At 36.3% G+C, this 26622-nt stretch overlaps 1 protein-coding gene across 4 annotated transcripts in view; it reads right to left on the reverse strand.

Annotated features, from left to right (window-relative positions):
- Window positions 1-26622, reverse strand: part of lrp8 (low density lipoprotein receptor-related protein 8, apolipoprotein e receptor) — a 183920-nt gene that overhangs the window by 76060 nt on the left and 81238 nt on the right. For all 4 annotated transcript variants that reach the window (XM_052559329.1, XM_052559327.1, XM_052559328.1 and 1 more), the window contains exon 3: window positions 4372-4494. In XM_052559329.1, the coding sequence (XP_052415289.1) occupies window positions 4372-4494 (123 nt within the window). The remainder of the gene's footprint in view (window positions 1-4371; window positions 4495-26622) is intronic.

The following is a 26622-nucleotide window of genomic DNA, read 5'->3' on the forward strand; positions in this document are numbered from 1 at the left end:
AGTAGACCCTTTACAGATTCGATTGATGTATTGCTCTTATCTGTACGATTAAAACTGAAAGTGTAATTTAAGTTCTTTTCTGGGTTAATCAGGGTAAAATGACTCATAACACGTGTCCACGTTAATCAACTCCAGAGTTAACATATAGTGCTAGCGCGACATACTGATAAGACGCTCGGGAGAAAACAAACACATAACTTCATAATCATACTTGCAGGTTGTGATTCGGAGACGTTTGTTGGTCCAAATAAAGTTGGTAATGAACCCTCTTTTATGACCAAACGCTTTGAAAATCCCGCCTTGAACTCACCGAGATTAGAAAAGCAGTCATCAGTGAAATGTTGTGAACACAACAAAAGGGATTTGTTGTACTGCTCTGGTATTGTGGTAAAAATGAATTTTAGTCATTGGTTCTTCTGATCTTCATTCTTTGTCAGTGAATATAAAACAAACTTGCCTTTACAATTAATAACACACTGTCTCCTCGACATGATGCTATCACACTAACTAGAGCGTCTGTGTGTGGGGGGGTGGGGCAGGTCAGAGTTCCGTTTCTCCCAGGACGGTAGGCGGAGATTATTATGCAAAGTGTTCCTAGTGATGTACATAGAGATGGGCAAAAGATTTGAAATCTATAACGACTGGTTTCAGCGATTCAGAGTCGACTCCTTACTTAAGAAGCCAATAACTTTATAAATCGTGTACTTTTTGGTTTAATTACTTTGCACATTATTTACACTGATGGACAGCTACATCATACACTGTAATACAGGTAATTTTTGATTTCCCATCTGTGTGGCTCTTTAAGTAAATGTAATCTATAATGTAATCTCAAATTAATGTAAATTATTTTTCAATTTTTTTTCTCCACAATTATAACGTGATTCCTACAGTAAACTGACTTGTAGCATTTACAAGGATAAAAAAATAAAACATTTAAATGTGTGGCATTAGCAAGGACCACTAATTAACCTCCTCACAGTCTATCATAATTCACCATAATATTTCTTGTCCAGGTCTGTATGAAGACATAAAGCTTTAACAATAAACGGCAAACAGTTTGACCATAGACCAGTACTGTATATGCAAATCCATCCTGCAAAAGCTGGAGGGGCCAAGAAATGACCCTTCATCCACCCCTAATTTTCACACACAGCACTGCAAATGTGCCTTTCAAATACACATAAGCACACACTTTATCAAGCTGATTAATAACCACCCAATCAAGGCAAGGTACCCACCTCATTTTTCATAATCATTCCAGCATATGATCCCAGATTTGGTTTTGTACAAGTACCTGAGTCATGTCCGCATGCGTCGGTTTATTACTTTTTAATGCAACCATAATGACTGCAATGTTCCCATTGATCAAGATATCCCAATCCTGAAAAACCACAGAGCCCGGTCCTTTTTTCAGGTTTACTCACTTAATATTAGTCTGCTGTAATGGCATGCCAGTACTTATATGCTGCATTACCAGAGGGAGGCTAATGTTTGGGGACTATTTGAGGAACAAAGAGTTGTTTGTGTGAACAAGCCACGAAGAACTATGATCCATGTGACTTTGTTCAAAGGCCTCTACATAGTTTCTCCTTCTATCAGAGAAAAGCTGAAAGCAATTCTGAAAAGCAATCTAACACAGGTAAAGGGATACTGGGAGAATGTGTGTGGATACCATTACTAGCTTTGACCTTGGAGTCTGGACTAATGGGAATACATAAATGTATGTGTGTGTGTGTTTGTGTGCGCGTGTGTGTGTACTGTATGTCTCCAAGCTATACGAGCGCCTTTACCTAAATGCATTTGATCAGCATATAGACATGTATGTGGGGTGATTGTGATGGACATTAACAAGCAAATCGAGCTAAAGTTTCTGTGATTCGGTGGTAGAATCCACATCGTACTTTAGACAAATTGCAGTAACAGAATTTCACACCTGTCCATCATATGATGATGGTCTCCGTGGGTGGGAGATTTGAAACTAGCACAACCTGCATCCATTTATGGCACAGTTGTCATTACCAGTCCATTTCATTTTTAAAGATATGCAAAATAAGAACATGCTGAAGGAGAGAGGCAGCATGAAGGACGTAACTTAATAATGAATACAGAATAATGATAGTATATTAGTGATATATGTAGTGAATGATAGTATGAACAAAAATTATAGTATTCTACTTTTGTCATTTACATTATAATTAATATCAGACATTTACACCCCCCCAATATAAATAAATATAAAATGTCTGATATTAAAATTCAGCAATTCTATAAATAAAAATATTATATAAAATGAAAAATGACAATCATACAAATGCAAACTAAGAGTTTATTTAATTATTTAAAATGATGTAAGTGAATTCAGGCATCACATTATAATGTAGACTGAAAAGTTGATATATATTTTGCATTCAACAGTGGTGATACATTTACAGCAATTTTAAGATAACTTTAAGTGAATGTAAGATGATGGCAAAGGTTATATAAATGTAAAAATTGGGGGGAATTAGCATTAACATTGAAATATCCAATTGCCATCAATACCAAAAAATCTTTTAAAATCAGTGTTAGCCAATAACCAATTTGGTATATTTACTGTATTGTGTATCCTTAACAATCATTGAAATTGAAACTGTTATTTACTATTTTGAATTCCAATTTGTGCAAATAAGTCAAGTTTTGGCAAAGAAAGAAAGAAAGAAAGAAAGAAAGAAAGAAATTGAATATTAAACATATAGGCAATGTAAAGTCAGTTGGAAAGTCAAATTTACATAATGTTCCAAATAAGCAAACAATATAGCATGGTAGTATATATCTCCAAACATAGCCTAGGTCTCCTTCATTCTTTCCTGGCCACGATGCTATAGCCAGAGGAAAAACACAGCCAAAACATAGCTGATCATGTTTTTTTTTTCTCAATCTGATTTTACGATCACTGAACTAGAATGTCCGCTTTCTTTCGGATGTCCAGTAGCAAAGGAAAGTGAGACAGAAACTGCTCCTGACTCTAAAATTAAGTTACAACCAAATCAGAGCACAAGGAATGTGTGTAAAAATTTGATTTTCTCGTGATCTGAGCAGACAATATCAATTACTAGTACACAAGAGAGTGAGTATGCCAGAGGGTGTGAGCATTACTGCCGCCAATTAGCAGCTGGAGCTTAATTCAGCCAACAGCGAAATCACATCACATGGCCAGTGAGAAAGGCTCAGTCCACAGCTTAAAATAACAATTACTGAGACTGCCAAACACCCACAGGCAATCCTTCACAGAAAAACAAACTAAAAAGAACTGGATGCATGCAAATAAACATTATCTCAGTTCATCCAGTTTACTAAAGAACAGAAGACGGTCTAAATATATGGATATGTGGTTTTTACACAGCCTTTGAAAGTTGAATCCTATAGGGTCAATTCCAAATAGTGTTATTATAATAATCCAATTTGAAATAAATGAGCAATAACGATGCAGAAACATATGCCCAAAACACATTATTTTAACTGCTATAAATATGAATTTTCCTGCTTTTAAAAAAAATCAAGATAAAGCAATCATTTGAAAAAGTGTCAAAATATCAGATCTGTTGACTGGGCCTTGCAGTACGAATGCACCCTGATAGACCCTCTGCTGTCTATTATGTTGGTGAAATTAATCAAATAACAATAGCAACAAGAATCGAAAGCAACTTGCTGCTTTTAATTTATTTGTTTTTAATTACTGACCGTTTACTTGAATAACTACTTGGAAAACCTTGATGCAATGCTTGATAAATTAAGAAATAATTCAAGGCTACATAACACTGCTTTAATTTAATTAGTTAATATTTATATTTACACCACCGTTCAAATGTTTCAGGCAATATTTTTTTTGCAGTTTTTGAAAGAAGTCTCTTATGCTCACCAAGGATGTTTATTTGATCAAAGATGCAGTTAAAAACAGTTATATTGTGAAATATTACAGTTATTACAATTTTAAAAAGTAATTTAATTCATTATAATTTTCAGAAGCCATTAGTGCACATTATTATTCTGAAATAATTCAAATATGCTGATTTGGTGCTTTATATCATCAACGTTGTGCCGTTTTCTTTACAAGCTTTTTTTTCAAGATTTTTTGATGAATAGAAATTTCAAAAGAATGGCATTTATTTAAGTGTTTTGGAAGATTAGAAATCTCTGTACTGTGGATTTTTATCAGTTTAATGCAACCTGAAACATGCCACTGAAATCATATTCAAGATATGGTGATGCTCAAGTTTTACATGCTTTTATTTGGATAAAATGATCAGAATCAGTCAACAGAACAACACACACACACACACACACACACACACACACACACACACACACTCATGCACTCGGGTTACTCACTGCAGGTGGAGTCTGCTTCATCCGAACCATCTGGACATTCAGGTTCTCCATCACACCTCCATCGGGCCGGGACACACTGCCCATTCTTACATGCAAAGTCTGTTGTGGCACATGTCTTTTTTGCTGTTGAAGAAGAGAGAGAAAGCTAAGTTTAAAATATACATTAATGCTGTTCACACAAGCGGTCTATTTGAGGTCAAAGGTCAGTTTGGATGTACTGTACTGTGTCTAGCTCAAGTAGAAGGTGGAATGACTTTTTTCCAACAACAGTGAAACAAACCACACTGCTAACTCTAGTCTGCAGGAGATGCCATGACAAATTTAGATCACTTGATAAACAATAGTAGACGTGCACTTGACAACAACTGTTCTAGTGCAGAAATAGACAAACTTGAGCAGAAAAAGCCTCACGCTTCAGATTTAAACAACAAAACGGCAAGCAATACGAGGCTAAGTGCACCGTGCGTCTCTGTTTGTTTCTTCTTGTTGCTTTTATAGTTTAATTGGGAAGAGAGTTTGAATGAATTGAACACACAGCTCCAGCGGGAGCGATTACAAAGTTCCCAGATACACATCACTGTGAATTTATGAACCCTTACTTTTGTTTGTGCATGTGTGTGGATAAAGACTGCTTTGCTTTAAGTCCAGTAAATTTGTAGCTGGGGTGGAAGAGCCTGAAGGGAGAGCGATTGATGATGTTGTCAGCTCTCTGGGAGGGAGACCAATAAGAGCTTTATCAGTCAGAGAGGACACAGTGATTTAACACCGTTCACACGTTCGACTTTATCATGTGCATCAGCTGAGCACATGCAGTATCTGGTCTGGGTGGCTGTGCTGCTCTCCCATGCCAAATATTAGTTCTGCTTTCTTTCCTTCATTCGAAATGTAAAATCAATCATCAGAAACAACATACCTTATTTGATTTTAATGTTAAAGGTAACATGAAACATTCCAAACCTATGTTATTTCCATAATCTTATGTAATTCTAGAGAATAATAGGACAACATCCAGAACAGACAACCAAAACATGTTTATGAATAAATAAAAGACTGGATGAGAGAAGGTATTGTCATCAGATGTAAAAAAAAAAAAAAAGATTAGGAGATGTTTTTTTTAGAGGCTGAACAAGCTATTATATCCTGATAGAAATGTGATCTGATATTAGGACTTTGTGTTGAATCAGAAAGTAATTTTGATAAAGTATGCAAAATAGGGCCATGAAAGTGCATTAACAATTTAACTATATACACTGACAACGATACAGTACAATTACTTTTCAAATGTTCAAAAGGACACTCTCCAATCAAAATCTAGTATAAAACATTTAATCAAAACTACCAAAACATTTTCTTTAATTGAATTAATATTAATAAATATTAATAAATATTACACACACACACACACACACACATAAACACTGATATAAAATCTAGGAACCCTTTAAAAAAAGTCAAACAGATAAGAGGTGAAAATCATGAAACCAAACTAAAAGACAGCGGAAAATTGTCAAACCATCAGTGAGTTGCAATAGACAAGACCGAAGGAGAGATTCTGTGAAATACTTCTCTGGAACGGTGAGCAAATCCCAGGCCCTTGCCTCCCATCAGAGGATTTCATCCAAGTCTTCTCTATCTCCCCAGCCAAGCTACCTTACACTGAAACAAGCCCAGAGATTTAGCAACTCATTCCCCTGACTCTTATCTTCCTCTAGAACCAGAGGCAGTATGTTCTGGGTTGAGCACCTCCAAAAGACTACAAAGAGAAGTGGTTAGTGAGCTCTGAGCAGCACTTAATTACCAAAGATCCTGCACTAGCCTTATCTCAAGGACAAAGCTTGACCTTGTCACAACCTTCATTCCTTTCAAGCTGAACACAATATTCATTTTTTTCAAGGTGAAGTATGTAACATTAAAGTATGCTGTTCGTAGGTTGATTCCACAAAATTTGAACTGAAAAAATAAAAAAATCTAAAATATTTGTAATTAATTGCAACTAACTTTAAAAATAAACATTTTTGTTTTTTCCACCGAACCTCATGTAGATTTATGAAGAAACAACATAAAGACAGTGTATTTTAAATTGTTTAAATTTCAAATAGAGTATCACAGATACCAGTTATGTAACTGCTCCATATAAGGAGTAATCATTAAAAGTATTATAACTTTTACTTTAAATTAACTAAAAACAATCTTTATATAAATCATTTTTATCACATTTACAAGACTTTTTATATGCTGTATATAGAATATATTGTGACAGAAGTTTCTCTCTCTTTCAAATTTTCCTACAATTTGTTTATTTTGCACATTCTTTTTCACGATTAGTAAGAAAATTACTAGTTAAATATTTCATATATTATGAGGATTAATCGCATCAGTATCGCAAGTATTTACACATTCTCAACAGCCCTAAAACATATATATGAATTATATACATATAATTTCTTAGATTTTTCTTGTTCATTTTTCTTATAAAAACAAAATACATTATTTAGTGAAAAACAAATTACTTGCCAGATGTTGCTGACTTAAAATGTGGAAGATAGCTGATGTTGTAAACTGGTGGGGATGTTGCGTTGGTTTGAGAAATCATGCAAGTGTTGGTTTTACTAACTTTCCTGTAGGACTGCCAATGCAGGCAGGCAGCTTCAAGCAGTCATGGGATGTGCAAATTAAAAGATGTTGTGTATTACAAGCAGAAAATACTTCATTATGCAGATGCTCACACAAGGCACACATAGATAAATCAAAGACTGCATGTACACTGCCATGATTTGTGAGCCATACAAAAATTATAAATCACGCACAAGGCTTCGCAAACAATAAGTGCACACTCTGACATACAACAATCATCACGAGTCATTTATAAACATCAGGCCTGTCGCTGTGCAAATGTTATTATTTTTTTTTCTATTTTCCTAGGACGTCCAGGAATTGAGTGTGTATTAGTGGGTAGAAACGAAGCAAGAGGTGTCTGTGTGTGAGTTTTTCTGCACATGTAGACAAAGCCATGACATTCCCAAGGTCCCGTGCCTGAGAGATCACACTGATTACTGACAGACTGCTGATCTGTGATGGTTAGCGGTAGGTGACCTCTTTGTGCCTGCTGCCAGCGTCCCACAGAATGGGCAGTTTGTAAGGGACACAACTGCAGCTCAAGGTCAGCATCATTCAATTTTCACAAACCATTTCCTCTAAGACTTCACAGAGAACTAAGACCTCGGTCTAAACATGCTTGACACCTTCAGCTTCCTGAAAACTGCCGAATTACCAATGCAATTTTAAAAAGCAATGGAGCAGATGGGAAATTGCCATTCAATCTACTTCAGCATAGTCTAAAGAGCTACTTAAAAACTACCAACTATGCACTTCATTGCTTTATTTGCTTACTTTGAACAGCTTTTTGGAGCAGTCGTCATTTATAAGATTCTAGGCACTCTTTGCTGGTCTATTGCTTGTTAAGTTTGATGTAAAATTCAATAGTGTAAGCAGCTGGAAAAAATAAATCAGTGATACCAGATCAGAGGTCTATAGCATGCTGCTTGGGGAGGTGCTGGGATTGACTGGCTGTGGTTCATGTGGATCTGAGTCCTCGTGTGAGATAAGAGAGCCCACCTATTATAGGATAAGGCAATCGCAGAGCCATCTTGAGCAGGGCTATAAACATGGACAGGTCATAATCGTAAATGGAGTCACAGAGAGGTGCCTCAGTAGGTCAACTTTTTCTGGTGGGATCCCTTTCTTTCTGTACTTGTCCGTTTCAGTCTCTCTGTCATTATAGATAGAATCGTATAACATTTTAAGCACAACGGTGCCATGAAGGCTGATATACTGAATATCTAGAATATATTGATGAATTTGTTCGCAACACACACACACACACACACACACACCTAATTAAAGCTCTGGTCATTAAGAAATTAAAAAGAAAACAGACACAAAGGTATGAATACAAACAAAAAAAATCTTCTTCCTATTATTATAAATGTAAAACATGATTTAATACTGTATGAAATTGTTTTTATTGTATTTTTGCATTCATTAGTTAACATTTTTATTTACTAAGCATCAATCGCTATCATTTGAAAGTCAAATTGATTATGAGAATAGCATTTTCTTGCTTAAAATTTAGTTATTTTTAATAAAAGAAAAATAATGATCAAATCAGCTTTAGAAATCAAAGAATAACATGAAACAAATATATAGCTTGTTATAAAATGTTTGTGTACAGGGCTGAAAGACAATAATACACAGAACCATGTACAATTCATATGCTACTAAATTTCCTCCTTCTACAGTTCTTTAAGATTTACTGCCTGTATGAGACTCTATACTTATGTAGCACACACAAACTGTGAAAGGTGAAAAGCATTGTGCAGGTCTCTGTGCGTGCTGAGACCTACATGCGAGCATGTGTGGGAAAGAGGAGGGGGAGGATAAAGCAAGTCCAGGGGATCTTTCGAAACAGTACAGTGACAGAGAAATATGGCAAAGGTGAAAGAAAACACCATTCCATAAGAAACTGCATGTAAGACGCCTGGTTACATGTACTGTATGTATGTGAAGGTGTCTGTGCATTGACTGGTCAGTTCATGTGCTGCCAATGATCTACAAAGGTGCAGATGTGAGGAGACCTACACAAGAACACCTGACACCCTAAAGAGAAAAAAGGCTTTAACACACACACACACACACACACACACACACACACAGAGCGAGAGAGAGAGAGAGAAAGAGAGAGAGAGAGAGAGAGAGAGAGAGAGAGAGAGAGAGAATAAAACATCAAATGCGAACCAACACATCCAAAAAACACCAAGGAAAGTGATGGCCATAGAATTCATTCATAGCTATACGTGTTAGAAACAGATCTAGCAATACAATATTAATAGGTATGATCATGCTAATTGCCCTGAACTGCCTTGAATATTATGTAGGTTACAATAATATTTTTGTATTTAAATGTTATTTTGCAAATGTTTTATTGTTTCCATATACCGGCAAAAACATATTTTTACACACCATTCATATTGCCATACATCTGTTAATTTGACAATACGTATACTTAGGCCTATATGCCATGTAAAGGAGCAAGTTACAACCTGCTGCTAGACATTTGGCATCCTTAAAATTTTAAGCTGAAATGCAACTCGTATAAACTAATTATTTACTGGCCGCTCTGACCAGGAAGCTCATTAACAACGGCATCAATGAGCTCATGTTTTACTTAAATTAAGTACTTGTACTTTAAATAGAAATGTCTTGTTTTGTGACAACACTACTTATGACCTACTAATTTCGTATTGCCTTAAAAACAAACAGTGCAGCCGAATTAAGTGCAGAATTAGTTACAAACTAGATTTAAGTTTGAACTTACGAAAGGCTGGTGCAATCCTACCAAGACTCTGCCTCAAGTAAAAGTCTAGCAAGACTAGCGGTTCCTAATGTCACAGTACATTTCATCTTCTTGCATACTATGCGTAGTGGTCACTCTCTTTCCCCCATAGAGATTACATAAAAAAATTAATTCTTGATTCCTGCCGTACGAATATCAACACGGTATCATAAAGTAAAATACTGCAATACTTTGAAATATTGTCGTTTTCCCCCCTACTTCCAATGTTTGCACCTAGAAACTCGGGTATCAACTGAGTGCAAAGATAAAAAAAAGAAGAAAATAATAAGCAAACAGCCTGGAAAGGTAACAACAAGATTAAGGCTGAAACCCAGGTGGATTTCAAAGGGCACAATTGAACTCCTTTGAGGAAGTGAGCAGATAAAGCCATGTGAGCACAGCTTTACACTGACGCTTCACAGCTCAATACCACACACTAATCTGCCTCCGCTGCTTCTGTATGCAGATTGTGTGAAAGCGCCTTCATCAGACACCTCTTTCGCCTTTTTATTTAACACTTCAAGGAATTCGAGTATCTCTGTGAAAGAGGTAAGACGGAGGAAGGCAGTTTTGACAGCACACATGCACTCAAACACTCCCGAGTCAATAAACTCCCACACGTGAAAAGCTTAAATCGAACATTTTGTCTGGTTGGAGTTTGTTCTGGATTCACAAAATTGTCTTCTTAAAGAGGAAAAATGATAAATGCAGTGTGAAACTAGGACCGTTTGAAAGAACAAGTGGCACGGGTTGTCCCACTGAATGGAGCATTAGGAAGTTGGAGGTAAAATGTAGTGCTACTGCTGCTGTCAGCAATTTTGGATTGACATAAAAGTTTTCCAGAAGTGCTGATCCAGGACCAACTTCCTTCAACTAAATACAGCTAATCCATGCAGAAATATGCAAACCTGGGCATAGATCCTTACAGCAGCAGTTCAGAATGTCAGCCACAAGCCCAGCGGCATTATATATAAGTGGAGTACATTTTGGGGGTTTTTGGAAGAAGGCACTTATGCTTACCAAGGTTGCATTTCTTAATATTATCATAGCTGAAAACAGTTGTGCTGCTTAAGATTTTATGTTTTTTTCTTTGATGAATAGAAATAATTTATTTAGAAAAATAAAAAACAATACTACTATCGGACAGCTTTTGTTTTAACTCTGTGCCACATTTAGAGTATGTTTAAACAACTATATTAAATTTATTTCTGATTTGTAATATCTGCTCTGAAATGTTAAATAATGTGACGTTTGAGGCCAATAAATACAATAAGATTTTAGGTCTTATTTTCAAATATTTCTTCTTGAAAGTATAAAAATAATCAAAATCATTAAATTCTTTAAGATTCCCAATCCTGGAGCAGACTCTCAAGGGATGGAGTGTAACTGATATGACCTGAGAGAACAGAGAGAGACCTATTGATGGGAAAAAAACAAAGGGATGAAGGGGTGAAGGAGAAAGCAGTTCCCATTAGCCTGTTTTATGTGTGCCTATTCCTCTCTGGCTGTCCTTTCTTTCTCTCTCGCTCTATTTATCTCCATTGATTTCTGCACTGTTGATGTTTCACCTCAAACAAACAGGAGCATATCAAGCATAATCACATAGTAACCATTAGTACATAAATATTTACACTGGAACTGGTCCTTTCACTGCATGATTTGAAATGATCTCTCATTTCACTTGGTCATCATACATTCATTCATTTTATTTTATTTTTTTTAATCGAATCACAGGAATAAAGATGGGATTGGTTATGTTGTTGCCACCAAAACACTCTTCAGTGTCATTCTTAGTTTTGGAGAATGCTGCCTGAAGGCACATATGGTTGATGCAAAGACACACAGTTATTGTGGTTTTCGCCATTGAGGCAAGCTGAATATAATCAAACAGATCAGAGTCTGATCTGTCAGAGTCTGTCAAAGCAGAAGCACATTACAGTCGAGAGCTCTCAGTAATTACAAGACAAAGATGCTTTTTTTTGTGAGAATGCATGTGAGAATGGGCGGCATGAGGGTGAAATGATGGAGCAGTCAACTTTCAGTAATGTAAAGTGAAAATTACTGCTCTGTTTCAGTTGGACCAGAGATATGTGTGATGACATTAACATAATCTTGGGAAAATTTTGCAAGCAGAAAACAAACAAACAAAAAATGTCAATACGTATGAAGCATAGCTTACACAAAAGCTACTTTCAAACCAAGCAGCTTTCTTTCCATCAAAATGACTACTTTGTGAAATTCCAGTTCACATGCATTCCTACTGACCTGACTCAACTGCAAAATTTGCTGAACAATTGTAAACAACCACACTTTTTATTTTAAGGGTTTTCCTCAACTTAGGGGACTTTTAAGACCAACAGGATGATTATTATTAAAACATGAGGTATCATTCAGCTTTTAAATTTGCCTTACGTTGATAAAAGAGCACTACTGTATGCAAAACAAATTCAAAATGTAATTTCCATCAATCTCATTTTCACCACAGAATGCTATAGTGAGAATGCTAGAGAGAGTGTGAGATGATTTTCTAAAAATCCACAGGACAAAACGTTCCCATAGTTGAAGAAACGCAATTAAGCACAGCTTAACTAGCAGGAGTCATCGTAATCAATAACTAACCCACAGATTTCTGTATACCAGTAATTCGAACACCCTTAATTTATACAAGTTGACATATCCCCCTCTTGTGTGCTCTTTGTGCCTTTTTAGTCTTTTAATGCCTTATTAGTTTTAAAGGACGGTCACTTTTATTTATGTAACATGGTCATGTTTTACCATTGAAAGCCTGGTGATGCAGTATAAGTCTGTTTAACATATGTGATCAAACTGCCACACAGGTGTTTAAGCACGTAATGGAGCAGGTGTGTGAGAACATTATTTGGGTAGATGAAAAACAATTAGAGGCCATACACTGTATGCCAAAGAGAGAATACATGCACGCACAGAGCCGAGGGACATCCCAGAGTGTCCTCATTCCCTTTTCCTCTTGTAATGTCTAACACTCACACACATATAAACACATTTGCTACCCACCCGCGGAGACTCGGTCTCCTTGATAGGTCAATGTTCTAATCACATCCATCAAGCTCTCCAGCTCCTTCTACCTCTCGTTCTTTTTCCCCATTGAAATGACTAGCCCTCCAGCAGTCTGTCAGTCAAAACAACTTACCCTTCTATTTTTCCTCACCCTGTCTTTCTGTCCTGCTGTCTGTCTTTCTCACTTTGCCACTCTTGACCTCAAAGTCTACCTTTGTGTCTTCAATATCGCAACTGTTTCTGTTCAAGAGAATTTAAAGATCAATAATAATTTCAGCTTTAACGTAAACAGTTCTCATCAACTTCTAAGACCATTTTTCAACTCTCAAACAAACATCTCAACTAACACAGTTTACAATAACAAAAACTGGTGCGTATCAAATAGCAGGAACAAAACCCATTTTATACACTTGCTTAATGAAAAGAGTGCAAACACTAAATTACTGTGTTTCTGCATCTGCAAAAATATGAAAAAAATCTGTGAAAAAAAAAGAATAACAACGAGCCAGAGATGATTATAAACTTGTTGTGATTGATGCACTCGACGGGGGTTTACAAGGCAACAATAATACAATACTAGAGACGACATGCTGATAAACTACATCCGATCTCAGTGTGAAACCAGTGCGCGTTTGTTCTCGTGTGTGTGATCGAGTTCTGCGCTGCTTCATCTGGTTCAGTGCCCAGTCATATCCTATCATCACAGTCTGTGCTCAACCAATGAACACACTGGCTTTTGCTTTATTAATACAAATGTATGTATGTCAGTCTGTTGGCCTTTGGAGGACCAAGGGGGGAGCCTTGACAAAGAGGCAAGCTCTGAGACAAAAGATGAAGGCAAATCTGCCCTGCCAACATGGAAGAGAATTCATTTCAATTACAAATGTCCTCCACCACTCGGCAAAGACAAAACGCAACAGCCCTCCACCAAATGGAGTGCTGGAAAGGAAGGAGGGTGCAGTACATTGAGCGAACAAGACACAAAAACAGCAACCTGCTGCTTTGATTTCCTTGAGGTTGTGCTAATGATGCGGTGACATTATTTCCTTTGTGATAGATTCTCTGACGGTTCGTTCACAGAACATGATGCAATGAGAATCCAACCTTTGTTCCTCCAAGACACAATTCTTCTTCTTTTTCTATTTATCAGTATACTTAGGAATGAATGATTAGGAAACAAATAACATATTTTATTTTTATTAATGTAATATTTTCATTAATACATTTTACACTAAAATATCTGAGAAAAATCTAAATAAAAAATAATCTCCTTTATGTAGGCTACACCAAACAGAAAGAATTTAAACCAACTCACATTCATGGTATGAAAAAAAATACTTTTATTTTCTTAAATATCTTTATTTCTCTCTTTAAGCCGAACATTCTTTTATTATTTTGGGTTTTCACTTCAATTGGATTTCTCTGGACTAGTGTTCGTCAATAAAGATAACTAAATATCGTCATCAACGAATTTTTATCACATGACGAAAACAAGATTAAACACAACGTAAATGCTGGTCGTGTGACAATTACTTTAATTAAATGTATAATGCCATATTGTTGCCGAAAAAAAAAAAACTAGACTAAATGTGGTTTACAAAATAAAAACTATGCTAAAATGTCTCTTCATTTTCATTGACCAAAACGAGACTAAACTAAATGTAATAGCGTTTTATTTTTATTTTTATTACGTTTAGTCGCATTATTATTTTGCAGTATTTCTGTTTCCTGTGTCTCACTTCAGGGGCTGCATCAGGTCGCACTGCGGAGATTTATGCATCAGAATCTGCGCAGGAGATTTATACTTTCGCCTGGCTCTGCTTCACAAGCCTCCACTGACTGCGAGCACACCTTCCCAAACCGATGAGACTTCTATACTTGTCGCGTTCACGTTCCACTATTCTTTGAAATGACAGGGGAGCGAACCGTACCCGAGTCCGCTTAAAAATGGTGGTCTGGGGGTACGCTTCATGTGAACTCTGGTACGGTTCGCTGCTTATGTGAACGCAATCGTACCAAATCGCGGAAGTGAACCGCTTTTAAATGACAAATTATTTGATGAAAATGTGTGTTTGTGTGTGTGTTTCACTCACTTTCCTGATGAACGTGCAAGCAGAGAGCTGTACATCTCATTTATGTTCGCATACAGCGTTCTTTAGAGCATTTTCAGTACATTCGTAAGACAGGCGCAAGTGCCGTTATGTATCGAAGCTTTATCAACATAACGAACAGTTCAAAAACTTAATACATAAAAGTGCAGAGAGTAATGTTATGCATTTGCTGCCTTCTCCTGCACTGTCGTTATAATATGAACACAGTCCAGCAGGGGCAGGGGGAGGGGGAGCAACCGAACTTGGGTTCGGACCAGGCAAGTGAACCAAGTGTGAAAGCACCCTAAAACTAATAAAAACTAAAATCGTCCCCTTGGAATTATAAGGTTCTATCTGACATTTTTGTAAAAATCAAGTTATTCACATATTCTTATTCTGTGACAATTTATTTACATTATGTGATGTTTTATTTTAAGTTGTGTACATTTTGGGATTTTTTATTGAAAAAACAAAAAGGTTCTATCTACAGAAGTCTATGGAACACAAAAATTTTAAAGCTCAATATCTCAAAACTACTCAGAACGCAGATAGAACCTTATAATTCCAAGGGGACAAAATGACAGCTTCACACAAAGACTAGACTAAAATTAAAACAGGTTACAAAAAAACAACACTCTGGACCAATAGTATGTAAATCAAACATTAAGACATTCTGTCTAATATGGTCAGTGTCTGAAGGTTCTAGTGTCAAAATTTCTTACAATTTAATTTTCTGCACACTACTTGCATGCAGCCTCTTTCTCCCTCCTTCTTTGTTACTCATTGCTTTGTGTGTGTTTGCCTGAGCCTAGCTTTTCTGCAGCAATGGCAATATTGTGGTAGCCCCACCATCACTCATTGTAGGCCAGTGTGTGTGTGTGCGTGTCGGTGTTTGTTTTGGGGGGGGGGGGGGGATTGGGGCTGCACCCTTCTGTGAATGTGTGATTGTGGATGATGTTTATGTTTGTGTTTGTGCGAGGGCTGCACAATTAATCAAATTTCTAATCGAGATTACAATTATGGAAGCCACAATTACGTAATCGTTCAAAGCGGCAACTAATCATTCAAAATCCACTGTTATTCTGAATGCTTAAGATGTGTTTTTTTTTCTTTCTACATGTTGTCCAAAGGTTTTTCCATTGTTTTAGTAGAACATTATAATACCATTCATATTTTTACTTTTTTATAATTTAAAGAAGAAATCAATCCAATGTATAATTGACATTTGAGACCTAATACACTTAATAAAAGCACAAAGTTATTTCGATCAATTGTTATCTGCTTGTTTATTTTCATATAAAAATACAGCATGCAGTTGCATCAAATGATGGTTTAATCATTCAATGTAAATTGTGATAATTGTCTTTAATAAATTGCAATTACAATTTCAAGGGAATAATCAACAATTATGATTTTTGTCATAATCGTGCAGCCTCTAGTGTGTTTTGTTTATTTATTCATAGCACACACTAAACATTAATTGATTAATAATTTCATGGATTAAGTTTATTGACTGTCTGAGGTATTGATCAATGCCAGTGCAAATGGCTCCACACACACAATACAGGAAAACATTGTTTACTGGCATCCGTTTTAGAATGAGCTGTAGCTTGCACAAATCCGTGACACTTACATGCATCCATATATACCATAAATATGATGGTCCCTCAAAAGCATGAAGTGGACTCGATGTAAACAGGTGTGGCACCATTGGAATATATGAACAAAAGCATTTAAAAAAAATAACATGATAGTCAGTAAGAAAAAAAAAACATGTCAACATATCATCTACCCGACAGGGTCCGATGCATCATGTTGGTGTGTTCAAAAATACAAAATTTACTTTAAAGGGGTCATATGACGCAATTTAAATTATTCCTTTCTCTTTGGAGTGTTTCAAGCTCTCGGTTCATAAAGATCTGTAAAGTTGCAAAGACTAAAGTCTCAAATCCAAAGAGATAGTCTTTATCAAAGTTAAGACTTGTCCACCCCCTCCTAAAATAGCTCGTATAAACACCCCCCCAAATGTCTAAATCACAATGTGTGAAGATTTGCATAACACCGCCGAAATGTTCAAAGGCGGCGGCGTACCTTTTATTCACGCTGTTGCCACTGGCGCCATGTTGTGGAGATGCTGTGTTTTCATGAAAGCGACACTACACTGTTTCCAAAAAATTGGTACAATATCTACTTCATCATGTCTAGAGCTGATCCTTGTAAGTCGGTGAGGAAATACATCAACTTCACGCTGTGAATCGCAGGATTGGCTATCACCTTGGACGAAGCGGAGTTCAATGTGTTGAATCCAATGTTCCTCTTTTGTGTCACTATGATCAGTAATTATGCCCCCACTGAATGCAACAAATGCCTCATTTGTAATGGGTTTTATTGTTTTTGTCCTGTGTTCTGGTGTTGACCAAGACACACCATAACATAATAGGTGAGGGGCGTAACATTTTGGTCACACGTTTGCGGCATTCAGCCAATCACAACAAACTGGATAGCTGGCCAATCAGAGCACACCTCGCTTTTCATAACGATGAGCTTTGTAAAAAAAAAAAAAAACTACTTGTTTCTGAAAGGCGGGTGAGAAATAATAATGTACAGTATGTGGAAAATAATGTGTTTTTTTTACCTTAAACCGCATAAAAATATAATATTACACAAAAAATTATCAACAAATGACCCCTTCAATAATACAACATATTGTTTTACTTAATGTATGTTGTTAATTTTAAAGTTTAATACACCAACAATGTTCATAACATCAATATGTGTATAAAAATAAAGTGATGAAGTAAAAAAAAAAAAAAAAAAAAAAAAAAAAAGCAACTGGCTCATTTTTATTGTTAGATCAGAGTTATATAATAAACAAAAAATGCAATGAGCAACAGCAATCTGAAAATGGTTAATAGAGAAAAATTTGGCTATATGCCTGTTGTACACGGATTCCTGCGCGTGCATTCTGCAGTTTTTAAATTTATGCTCACCAATTATTTCAATGTTCATTTAAATGATAATCCATTATGCAATATCCTGAAGAAAAATATGGACATTCCAAATATATACAGTCCACAGTCATCTCCATCATAAAGCCCTATAATAAAGCACAGCCTAGGCCAACATTATTCTGTTCATTGTTCCAAACAATACTGATAGTGGGACTCAAATCTAACAAGTGCAAGTAAAAAAAAAAAATCCTGCCATTATACCCAACAATCATCTCCTCACCAGCGATCCAGACTGACATTTAGTGTCTCACATTAGAGCTGTAATTTGCAGCATATGGCTCCAGAATCATAGCAAAGGGGGTTAATGGACTGGGCTTTAATGAAGCGCACCGGCGTACGTACAGTAAGTGCTCCAATCAAACACTCCTCAAATTCTGCCTCTCGTTAGTATTCACAGCACATAAGATGCACATGATCAGCACCTTTACTAGCAGATTCAGAGTTTACATGTATGGACTTTCACACATTTTCTGTAGAGCTCTTCTCAGATCCTTCAACTGTCGCGATAATCATGTCTCTTTAGCTAATCTCTCTCATGCTCTGATGAAAATCATTATGGCATGTGGGAGGGACATGCACAATGACTAAGCTCCTCTGTTGCGCTACAAATCTGGATGTTTGGTTGGGAACCCAGAAAGCGAGGTTGACATGGCTTTTTGTTGACGCCTCTGAATCACACGAAGAACCTGTATAATGCATAAACATCTGAAGGCAAAAAATAACAAGCACATCTCACATTGACAGGTATTTAAAAGCACACTGTACATAAATAACGTTCAATCACAACGTAACATTTTACCACGGAACTAATGACATTTTAATCTGCATGAAACATCTGCAGACACAATGCTAGATTGTTGCCAGAGCATTATTATGCAGTTGCTAAGATGTTTTGTGTGGCTATTAGCATGTTGCTATGCGGTTGCTAAGATGTTCTTCGTTTCTAGGTGGTTAAGTTGGCCTAAATCCAAAAAGGCCACCCCCAACTCTCTACAATAGTGTTCTGGTGCAATATGGATTGGGTCCCTCTTCAAAGGCTATGAAATATTTTGGCATGTTTTATCCAGAGGAATTACGTATAGCAGCCGCCATACCTTTGATGCCAAATAAAGTGAATTAATTTACTTAAAAATGTAAACAATAATAAAAAAAAAATAGTTTCCACTGAAATAAATTTGGTACAGAAATTATTTTCAATCAGAAACAGAAAAAACTAACAATTACAAAGAGAAGGCAAGTAATAGTGAAATAAATGACAAATTCTGAAGTAGCAAGACTGAAGTAGTATTTTCTTATAACATGAATTTGAATTATCTTTGTTTTATACTCTAACACTCTATTAATTATTTATAGCAATCTGAACAGTATATTATTACAAGCATTAAACTAGATGGTAGTATTTTATCATATAATATCTATATGATTTAGGGCTGCACGATGTGTCATTTAAGCATCGATATCGCGATGTACGAATCCACGATAGTCACATCGCAGGATGTGCGATGTAGGCTGTCTTAGCTGTATGGGCCAGCTGCTCCTCAGCCCTTGACGAATGTGATTCACAGATTAATTGCACAGCTTAACCATCATAGAGTAAAAGTTTATCATTTGCATGTGCTTTTAAGTCCTGTCAGTTTAACAGGGCAGAGAGAGGGAGCGCAAGAGAGATAGCACGAGAGAGAGAGTGCGTGAGAGAGAGAGACCGCACGCTCACCGTCTTCAAACAACACGAGCGCTGTCTTGCTCTCTCTCCCTCGCGCATATTAATCAATTGACACGGTGGTGTCAAGGTTTAAATCATTTAAAATGAGAATGTAAGTGTGCTCACCCAATTTCTGTTTGTAAGAAAAACATTTATTAGATTTCATATCGCAATATAGATCGCAGAAAAATAAAATATCGCAATGTAATTTTTTTTCCAAAATCGTGCAGCCCTAATGATTTATATAATATGTTAAAAAAGGCACATTAAGCCTACAAGGATTGTTTTAATAGATTTTTTTAAAATATTAAACCCATATTGTACTACTCTAATTCAGTAAAATATTGATAAGCTTCAACGAATGACACATCTACTGTTAAACTATTCAAAAGGAATTTAATCATTAACAATTATTATAATATAATATAATATCTATATAATTTATATACTGACAATGCTGACTGCAATTTCATCAGTTTGAATGATTTCATCAGCACAGATCATATGTTTAGATACAAAGTAAAATAACAACACATTAAACCAGCAAGGATTGTTTTATTAGGTTTATGATTTTCTTAAAAAAAAAAGAATAATACTAAACCCACTTCACTAATTTAGTAAAATACTGATAAACTTCAACACATAACAGAATATGTAAATCTATTGTTAAAATATTCAAAAGGACTTTAATCTTTATCAATTATTAAAGAAGAAAAGGGCACTTCCCCGAGGGAAAACAGCAATCGTCTGGAATTAGGAGCTAGTGAACCTCACGTTTCAATTTAATACTCTATTATTTTCACCAGAGCAATCCCATCAGCCCCTTTTTGATGTGCACTGAATAACCAACCGCTCTGATCTATTACATGCATGCTAGAGGAGTGGATATATCAGCATATGTGAGGTCTGGAGTGTTTCCTGTTGTTGCAAGTCTCACACAGAGCACATTATCGCTTTCCATTGAGCCTGTAAGCAAATTCATTCCAGTCTACAAAGCAAAGACTTAGAAAGTCCATGGGAAATATACATGTTTGCTTTTTGAAAAGTCCAGCCCTTTTTTTCCATCCGCGGGGATAACCGAGAGTTACCTTTCAATCCGCGTCGTTATACAAGCGCACCCACCAAATCCAAGTCCGCTCACTTCCTCTTGTTGAATGTTTTCCAGTCACCTAAGCGTATCCAGGGCTACCCCCCCATTAGAATATAAATGAATCCCTGCCCGACTGCCGCGGTTGTCACAATGTCACCCACCTCCCTATACCCACTGACTTCTCCTTCATTTGGTTTCACGGCGACTGACATGGGGGTAAACATGGTGCTGGTCTGCAGCGGTGTGAGAGAACTCCTGATGGGCCCATGTGTGCGGATTTCTGAGGGAACAGAGGGAGACGTGTTCTGCCCTGTTTTATTCTGTAGGGAGCTATGAAAGCGTGAGCTGCGGGAAACCCTTTTGACATGACGGGAGCAGGGAGCAGGACGCAGCCTAGCGGTGGGGTGAGGGTGGAGGCTGGGGTTTGACAGGAACAAAAGGCATCTCTTCATAGACTTCGGAACTGCGCTGAGAGTTTTCACGGCTGAACACCAGTGAATTAAGGCAAAATAAGTTTGCACTCTTTCTCAGAGCTAAAAACACAATTACTTCAAAGCAATCCAAAGGGCACTGACATTCGTGCACACATGCGAATGCGCACACATATAACGTAAAACATTATTAATGTGTGTCCGCAAACCCACAGGCTTTTGATCTTCTGGCAGTCGAGTCTGAGAGTGTTTTGATGTTGTGGACCAGCATGAGTCCTGCCCAATAGGACTGAGGATCTATCAAAGGTGTCCAGCAATGGGAGGGAACCTCTCTGATCAATGGCTGCCCCTGGCTGGAGAGCCATCTTTAATATTTCAACTGTCCTCACAGCTCTGTTGAGACGGCTTTACAGAGGCCAGACATTTGCTGCAATCCGATAACCCACTGAACAGTATATTTTTAAGCTTTTATCTAAAACAAAGTTTTTAATTTCCAACCAATAGAGGTACCACACCATTCAAATGTCAGAATAAAAATTAAGCATTACGCATTAAGGGTTTTATAATGTCCTGAAAATCCTGAAAAAAAGGATGTCTCCAAAAAACATTATAAAGCACAGCTATTTTCAACATTGAAAATATGAAATTTTCAATTGAGGATTGTGAAAGTCTATCTACAACGGGCAACTTCCCATTCTTCATGTTGGAGAGAATTTTTCAAATTGTTGGAGACATTATACATACTCAATATTCAGTTGCACACATAAATGTACTCAATATTAGGCCATAAATTATATTTAAGGTTGACAAGGAATATTTAACACTGTAAGTTCAGCACTGCGACGTTCTAAAAGCCACTAACCCTCTACTCCAGCCCTGCAGCATCCCAGTCAACGCATGCAGCAGCTTCAACATTCAGCATAACATTTCTCATTGTTCCACGTGGAATTCTTAAAGCATATAGTGGTGTCATTAGTATTCCTTTGAGCTAATGCCGTTTCCCCTCTGTGGGCCCTCCAGAGCAAGGTTAGTACAGAAGCGGGGAGAAAAACAAAACCTGCCACTTGTGACATGAATGTGTAGCACTGCTTCATAAAATCAGTGCTTAGAATTGCATTTTGTCTTTAAACCTTTAAGATCTTTAGAGGTACGCTTATGAAAGCTAATTCCTTCTATATTTGATCAGAGTAAATTGAATGCACGCAAAAAAATGTGCATAAATCTCCTTAAACCTCATTTTTGGAGGTAAATACTCAGAGCAGTTAGTGCTGTCCCACTGAGCGATACCAACAGGTACCAAAAAGGGAAATTAAGAGGAAAAGAGAAGCTCCATGGAAGGAGAAAAATAAAGGGAAGAGCGAAGAGGAGAGAAAACCAAGACGAACAGACCAGTCTTGAACAATTCTGTCAGTTTGGGCCTCGGTCCCAGCCTCTAGATGGGAACACAATGTGTCTGTGCTTCTGTGAATAACTGTGAAGAAGAACATGGATTGTGGAGCAAGATGTTAACAGCACATTTGCTAAATGTTTAGCCATTGTATCACAAAATTCATTTTCCTTAACTGTTGGATAATGTGTACTAGAAAATGCTAATATGATTAGTGAAAACTTTTTAAAATACATTCATACCGTAAAAAGTGCAACAAATGTATAAGAACACATGAAAAACAAATGTGGTCCGAAAGCTATTTCACCTGCTGCGAAAAATTATTTTCATTTATGTAACACTGATAAAGCCAATTCAATAATGTTTTATTTAATTTAATTTGAGTTCTTTTTTATTTTTACCAAAATGAATGCTCTTTATGATAAGATGGTGTTTCTGTTTTAATATGGCCTTTAACATAGCCAGTTTAGAGCTGATATTAAGCTCATTTATTTTAATGTATGAATGTTGTACCTGGCCTGGCCAGATACCCTACTCGGCCAGTTTCACAAAATTATGTAACTGAAAATAATATATTTTGAGCCACTCAACACTGAAGAAAGTGCATCTGTTAGAGAAATCAAAAGCATAACAAAGAAGAGAACAAAAAAGAGAAGACGAGACAAGAATGATTATGCATTAGGCAAGAAATACTGAGATCATTAAAGTAGAAATAAACGTGTTATATGGATAAAAAAGGAAATTATACACAGAGAGAGAACAAGAGAGATAAAGACATTTTTATAAATACAATAAGTTCACTTAATCTTAATTGTATGGAAATCAAATATAAAATGTGAAGGAAGACCAATAAAAATCCTGCAAATAATTATCTCTAAAAAAAAAAAAAAAAAAAGACTCGATACTGAAAATTATCACTTAGTGAAAAATAAAGAAAGATTTCTTTATTTACTAAGAAAACTTGTATTAAGACTTGTTTTCAGAGAATTTATCATGAATTAAGTAGATTTTTTAATAACCCAAATGCAAAAATGTTCTTGTTTTAAGCATACTGTAAACCTAAACAATTTTGTTATTCAGTATTCATTCTCTGAAAACGAGACTAAATCTTATGCAATATTAATATCTTGTGCACTTTTGCTTCTCAAATCGATTTTTTGCTGTGATAAGGGCCTCATTAACATTAATATTATTACAGAGTATGGATGGCTACTAGAAAGTTAAGCAATATCATGGTGATATAAAAAACAGACTCATATGACGACTGCTAAACACTGATCTGCCAAATGCATATTTGCACTAAACATGAAATGTTATCTTTGTAGACTTCCAGACAGTTCAAGAAACACTCATAAAACTTCAATTAAGTTATTATAGGGACAAAAAAAAAAACGAATTCAGTCTGGACTTCTTTATTTACAGTGGTATAAGATTAAAGCTATTATGATTCATGGCTCTTTGTCTCAGTGGAAATAGAGAGCCGGGGCATGTTTCTGCTGACCTTAAAATGAGCTACAATGCAAAAGAGGCAGGTGCTTTGAGGGCCTCCACATCTCTGTCGTTGTCTTTCTGTCTCATGAACAGAGCTTCACAGTAGCCTAATTTCTTTTCAATTAAACAAACCTCTGCAGTCTAATAGCTCAAATGTGTGCTATGTTCTTTGAGCTTCTGTATGCACTTGCCTCATGCTGCTATCACAGTTGGAGGAACTCATTGTGAAAACTAAATGGATAGCAACAAGGCCTGCATTTTTAACAAACAACAACTAAAGGTTTCGAACCTATTCACTAATATCCAGTTGGCTCCAAATGAACAAATATCAAGACTCAATTAAAGAAACCGTGCATTGCAGTTAAACACTCAACCTATTGCAGTAATAACAGGTGGTGGCCTTGAGTGGCCACTCTCTTCCTTCCCAAAAGTACCCAGGCATAAAGGGTTGACTAGAGGAGGGCGAGGGGTCAGTGCATTGACATTCCCCCAATGTCCAATTTGGAACAAAGAGCAGACGGCTTTCCCTCCCTTAGGGAGGTGTGGAACAATTCCTTCCTTTCTAGCCCCTTATTTGGGACTGAAACTTATGGATCTTAATTGTATTACTCTGATCCGTATGGAGGGAGTGTAAAGGATGGGTGAGAAAGCAGAATAGAAATGGAATTTTGATTTAATGAAAGACTGTAATCCCAAAGCTCTCTGGAGATAATTCGCTTTAAGAGTGAACATTATGCAAGTGCGTGGCTAAGAGGATCATGCCTGTTACGCATAGAGAAGAGAGGGAAGGGGTCAGTTGTGAAGGAGAGGGGAAAGTGGGGAGAAATGGAAGATGAAAAGGAAAAGGATGAAAGGAAACAATAATCAGGCATTGTTTACACCTAGGATTACCATCTCAAAAGTAGAGAAAAAAACACTTTCGTAGAATACTATAAATTACTGAATAATACTACTAATAATCATTAAATAAACAAAATAGGTGTGAAAATAAAACAAATATACTCTAACTAAATATTATTTTAAAATAAGTGTTAAAGAAGAGGCAAACAAATTTTAACTAACCAGCAATAGAACCATTTTAAATAAACAAGAGAAGTTCAATTGAATTTGTAGTAAAATTGTTGCAGTTTCTACTACAGAGAAATTTATAATCAGGGGTGACCATGTTCACAATAGAAAATATTGAGAATAGAGCGAGAGAGAGAGAGAGAGAGAGAGAGAGAGAGAGAGAGAGAGAGAGAGAGAGAGAGAGAGAGAGAGAGATATGTGGTATTGCCAAGATAGAAATCTGTGAATGATAACCCAAAGATTTAAGAGAAGTAGACAACAGACTGCAGCGTTTACAAAGTCATAGAAAGAAATTTTTCAAATGACTCAAGAACTCACCGTTTTTTGGACTGAATCAGTCTGAGAAATCTTTCAATGAAAGAACTCAAAAGTCAGTTATTGAAAGAACTATACTTCCAGCTCTTTGTGATTTGTAAACTACTTTTAGTCGAATCCAATTCAAGTTAAGCAAGAATTGCAATTGAACTGCAAGAATGACATTTTAATTACATTTAAAAATATAGTAGAGTTATAAGTAAAAAATTTGAGAAGAATTTAAGCAGAAGATCAGTAAAGTAAGAAAATAGAAGCCAGATACAAAAAACTCAGATGGTGTCTTAGGAAGATAGCAAAGAGGAAAAAGTGAACGGACATAATAAATTAACTGAAAGACTTGAACAGGAATTTAACGTGCTGGATAAAAGTAATCCCTTCTATTAACTAGCCATGGCTCAATTCTGAACTTGCTCACCCCATTGAAACACTGTCACATTGTGCAATGGACTATTGTGTAAGACTCTTTTAGCCCCTTTAAGGAAAGATGTGACAACTATAGGCTCAAAAACTAAGATTAATGCTTCCTAGTGTCTAAATACCAAACCCACACTCCATAAAGACCTCCCCGTCACTTAACTAACAGCCTTCCCTCCCACTCTTGTTTTTGGCATAGCATTCACTGTGCCCGGCGCATCATTACTCAGGCTACGGGTAATTCAACCAATGTGCTAAAGGCAATAACCCTATTCAGCGCTTAGTGTCTGCTCTCCATGTCTGTGGTGATGAGTACACGGGCAAAGCCTACAGCATATGCCATTATTTTACCTCTGAGTTCCTATCGTAGGACCACCATAAAATATAACTGTTTATGCTTCAGTAAAAATGATCAGAGATACAGTAACAAGCATAGCTACTTGAGGGCTGTAACAAATATTTACTTTAACCAATACTATTACTAAATAGTTGAAACACTTTACTGTGGCAGTACCATGTTATACAGTATAACAATCTGAAATAAACACTGTACAGTACAAGCACAAAATCTGATTAATAATTTTAGATGTTAAATATATAATGTAATATACCAAGTATCCATGACTGTTATGCAAACTGATTTAAAAAAAAAAAAAATACAGAGTACATTTTAAATATGAACTACCATTCAAAAGTTTGCGGTCAGAAAGATTATTTTAAGAAATTAGTACATTTTAGTGTTGTCAAAAGACCCAGTACTTCGGTACCAAATCGGTAGAAAAATAAATAAAAATGTTATGGTTAAAATAACTTAGTTGTTTTTC

Source organism: Carassius gibelio, chromosome B6, assembly GCF_023724105.1.
Source record: "Carassius gibelio isolate Cgi1373 ecotype wild population from Czech Republic chromosome B6, carGib1.2-hapl.c, whole genome shotgun sequence".
In the NCBI taxonomy this organism is placed as follows: domain Eukaryota; kingdom Metazoa; phylum Chordata; class Actinopteri; order Cypriniformes; family Cyprinidae; genus Carassius; species Carassius gibelio.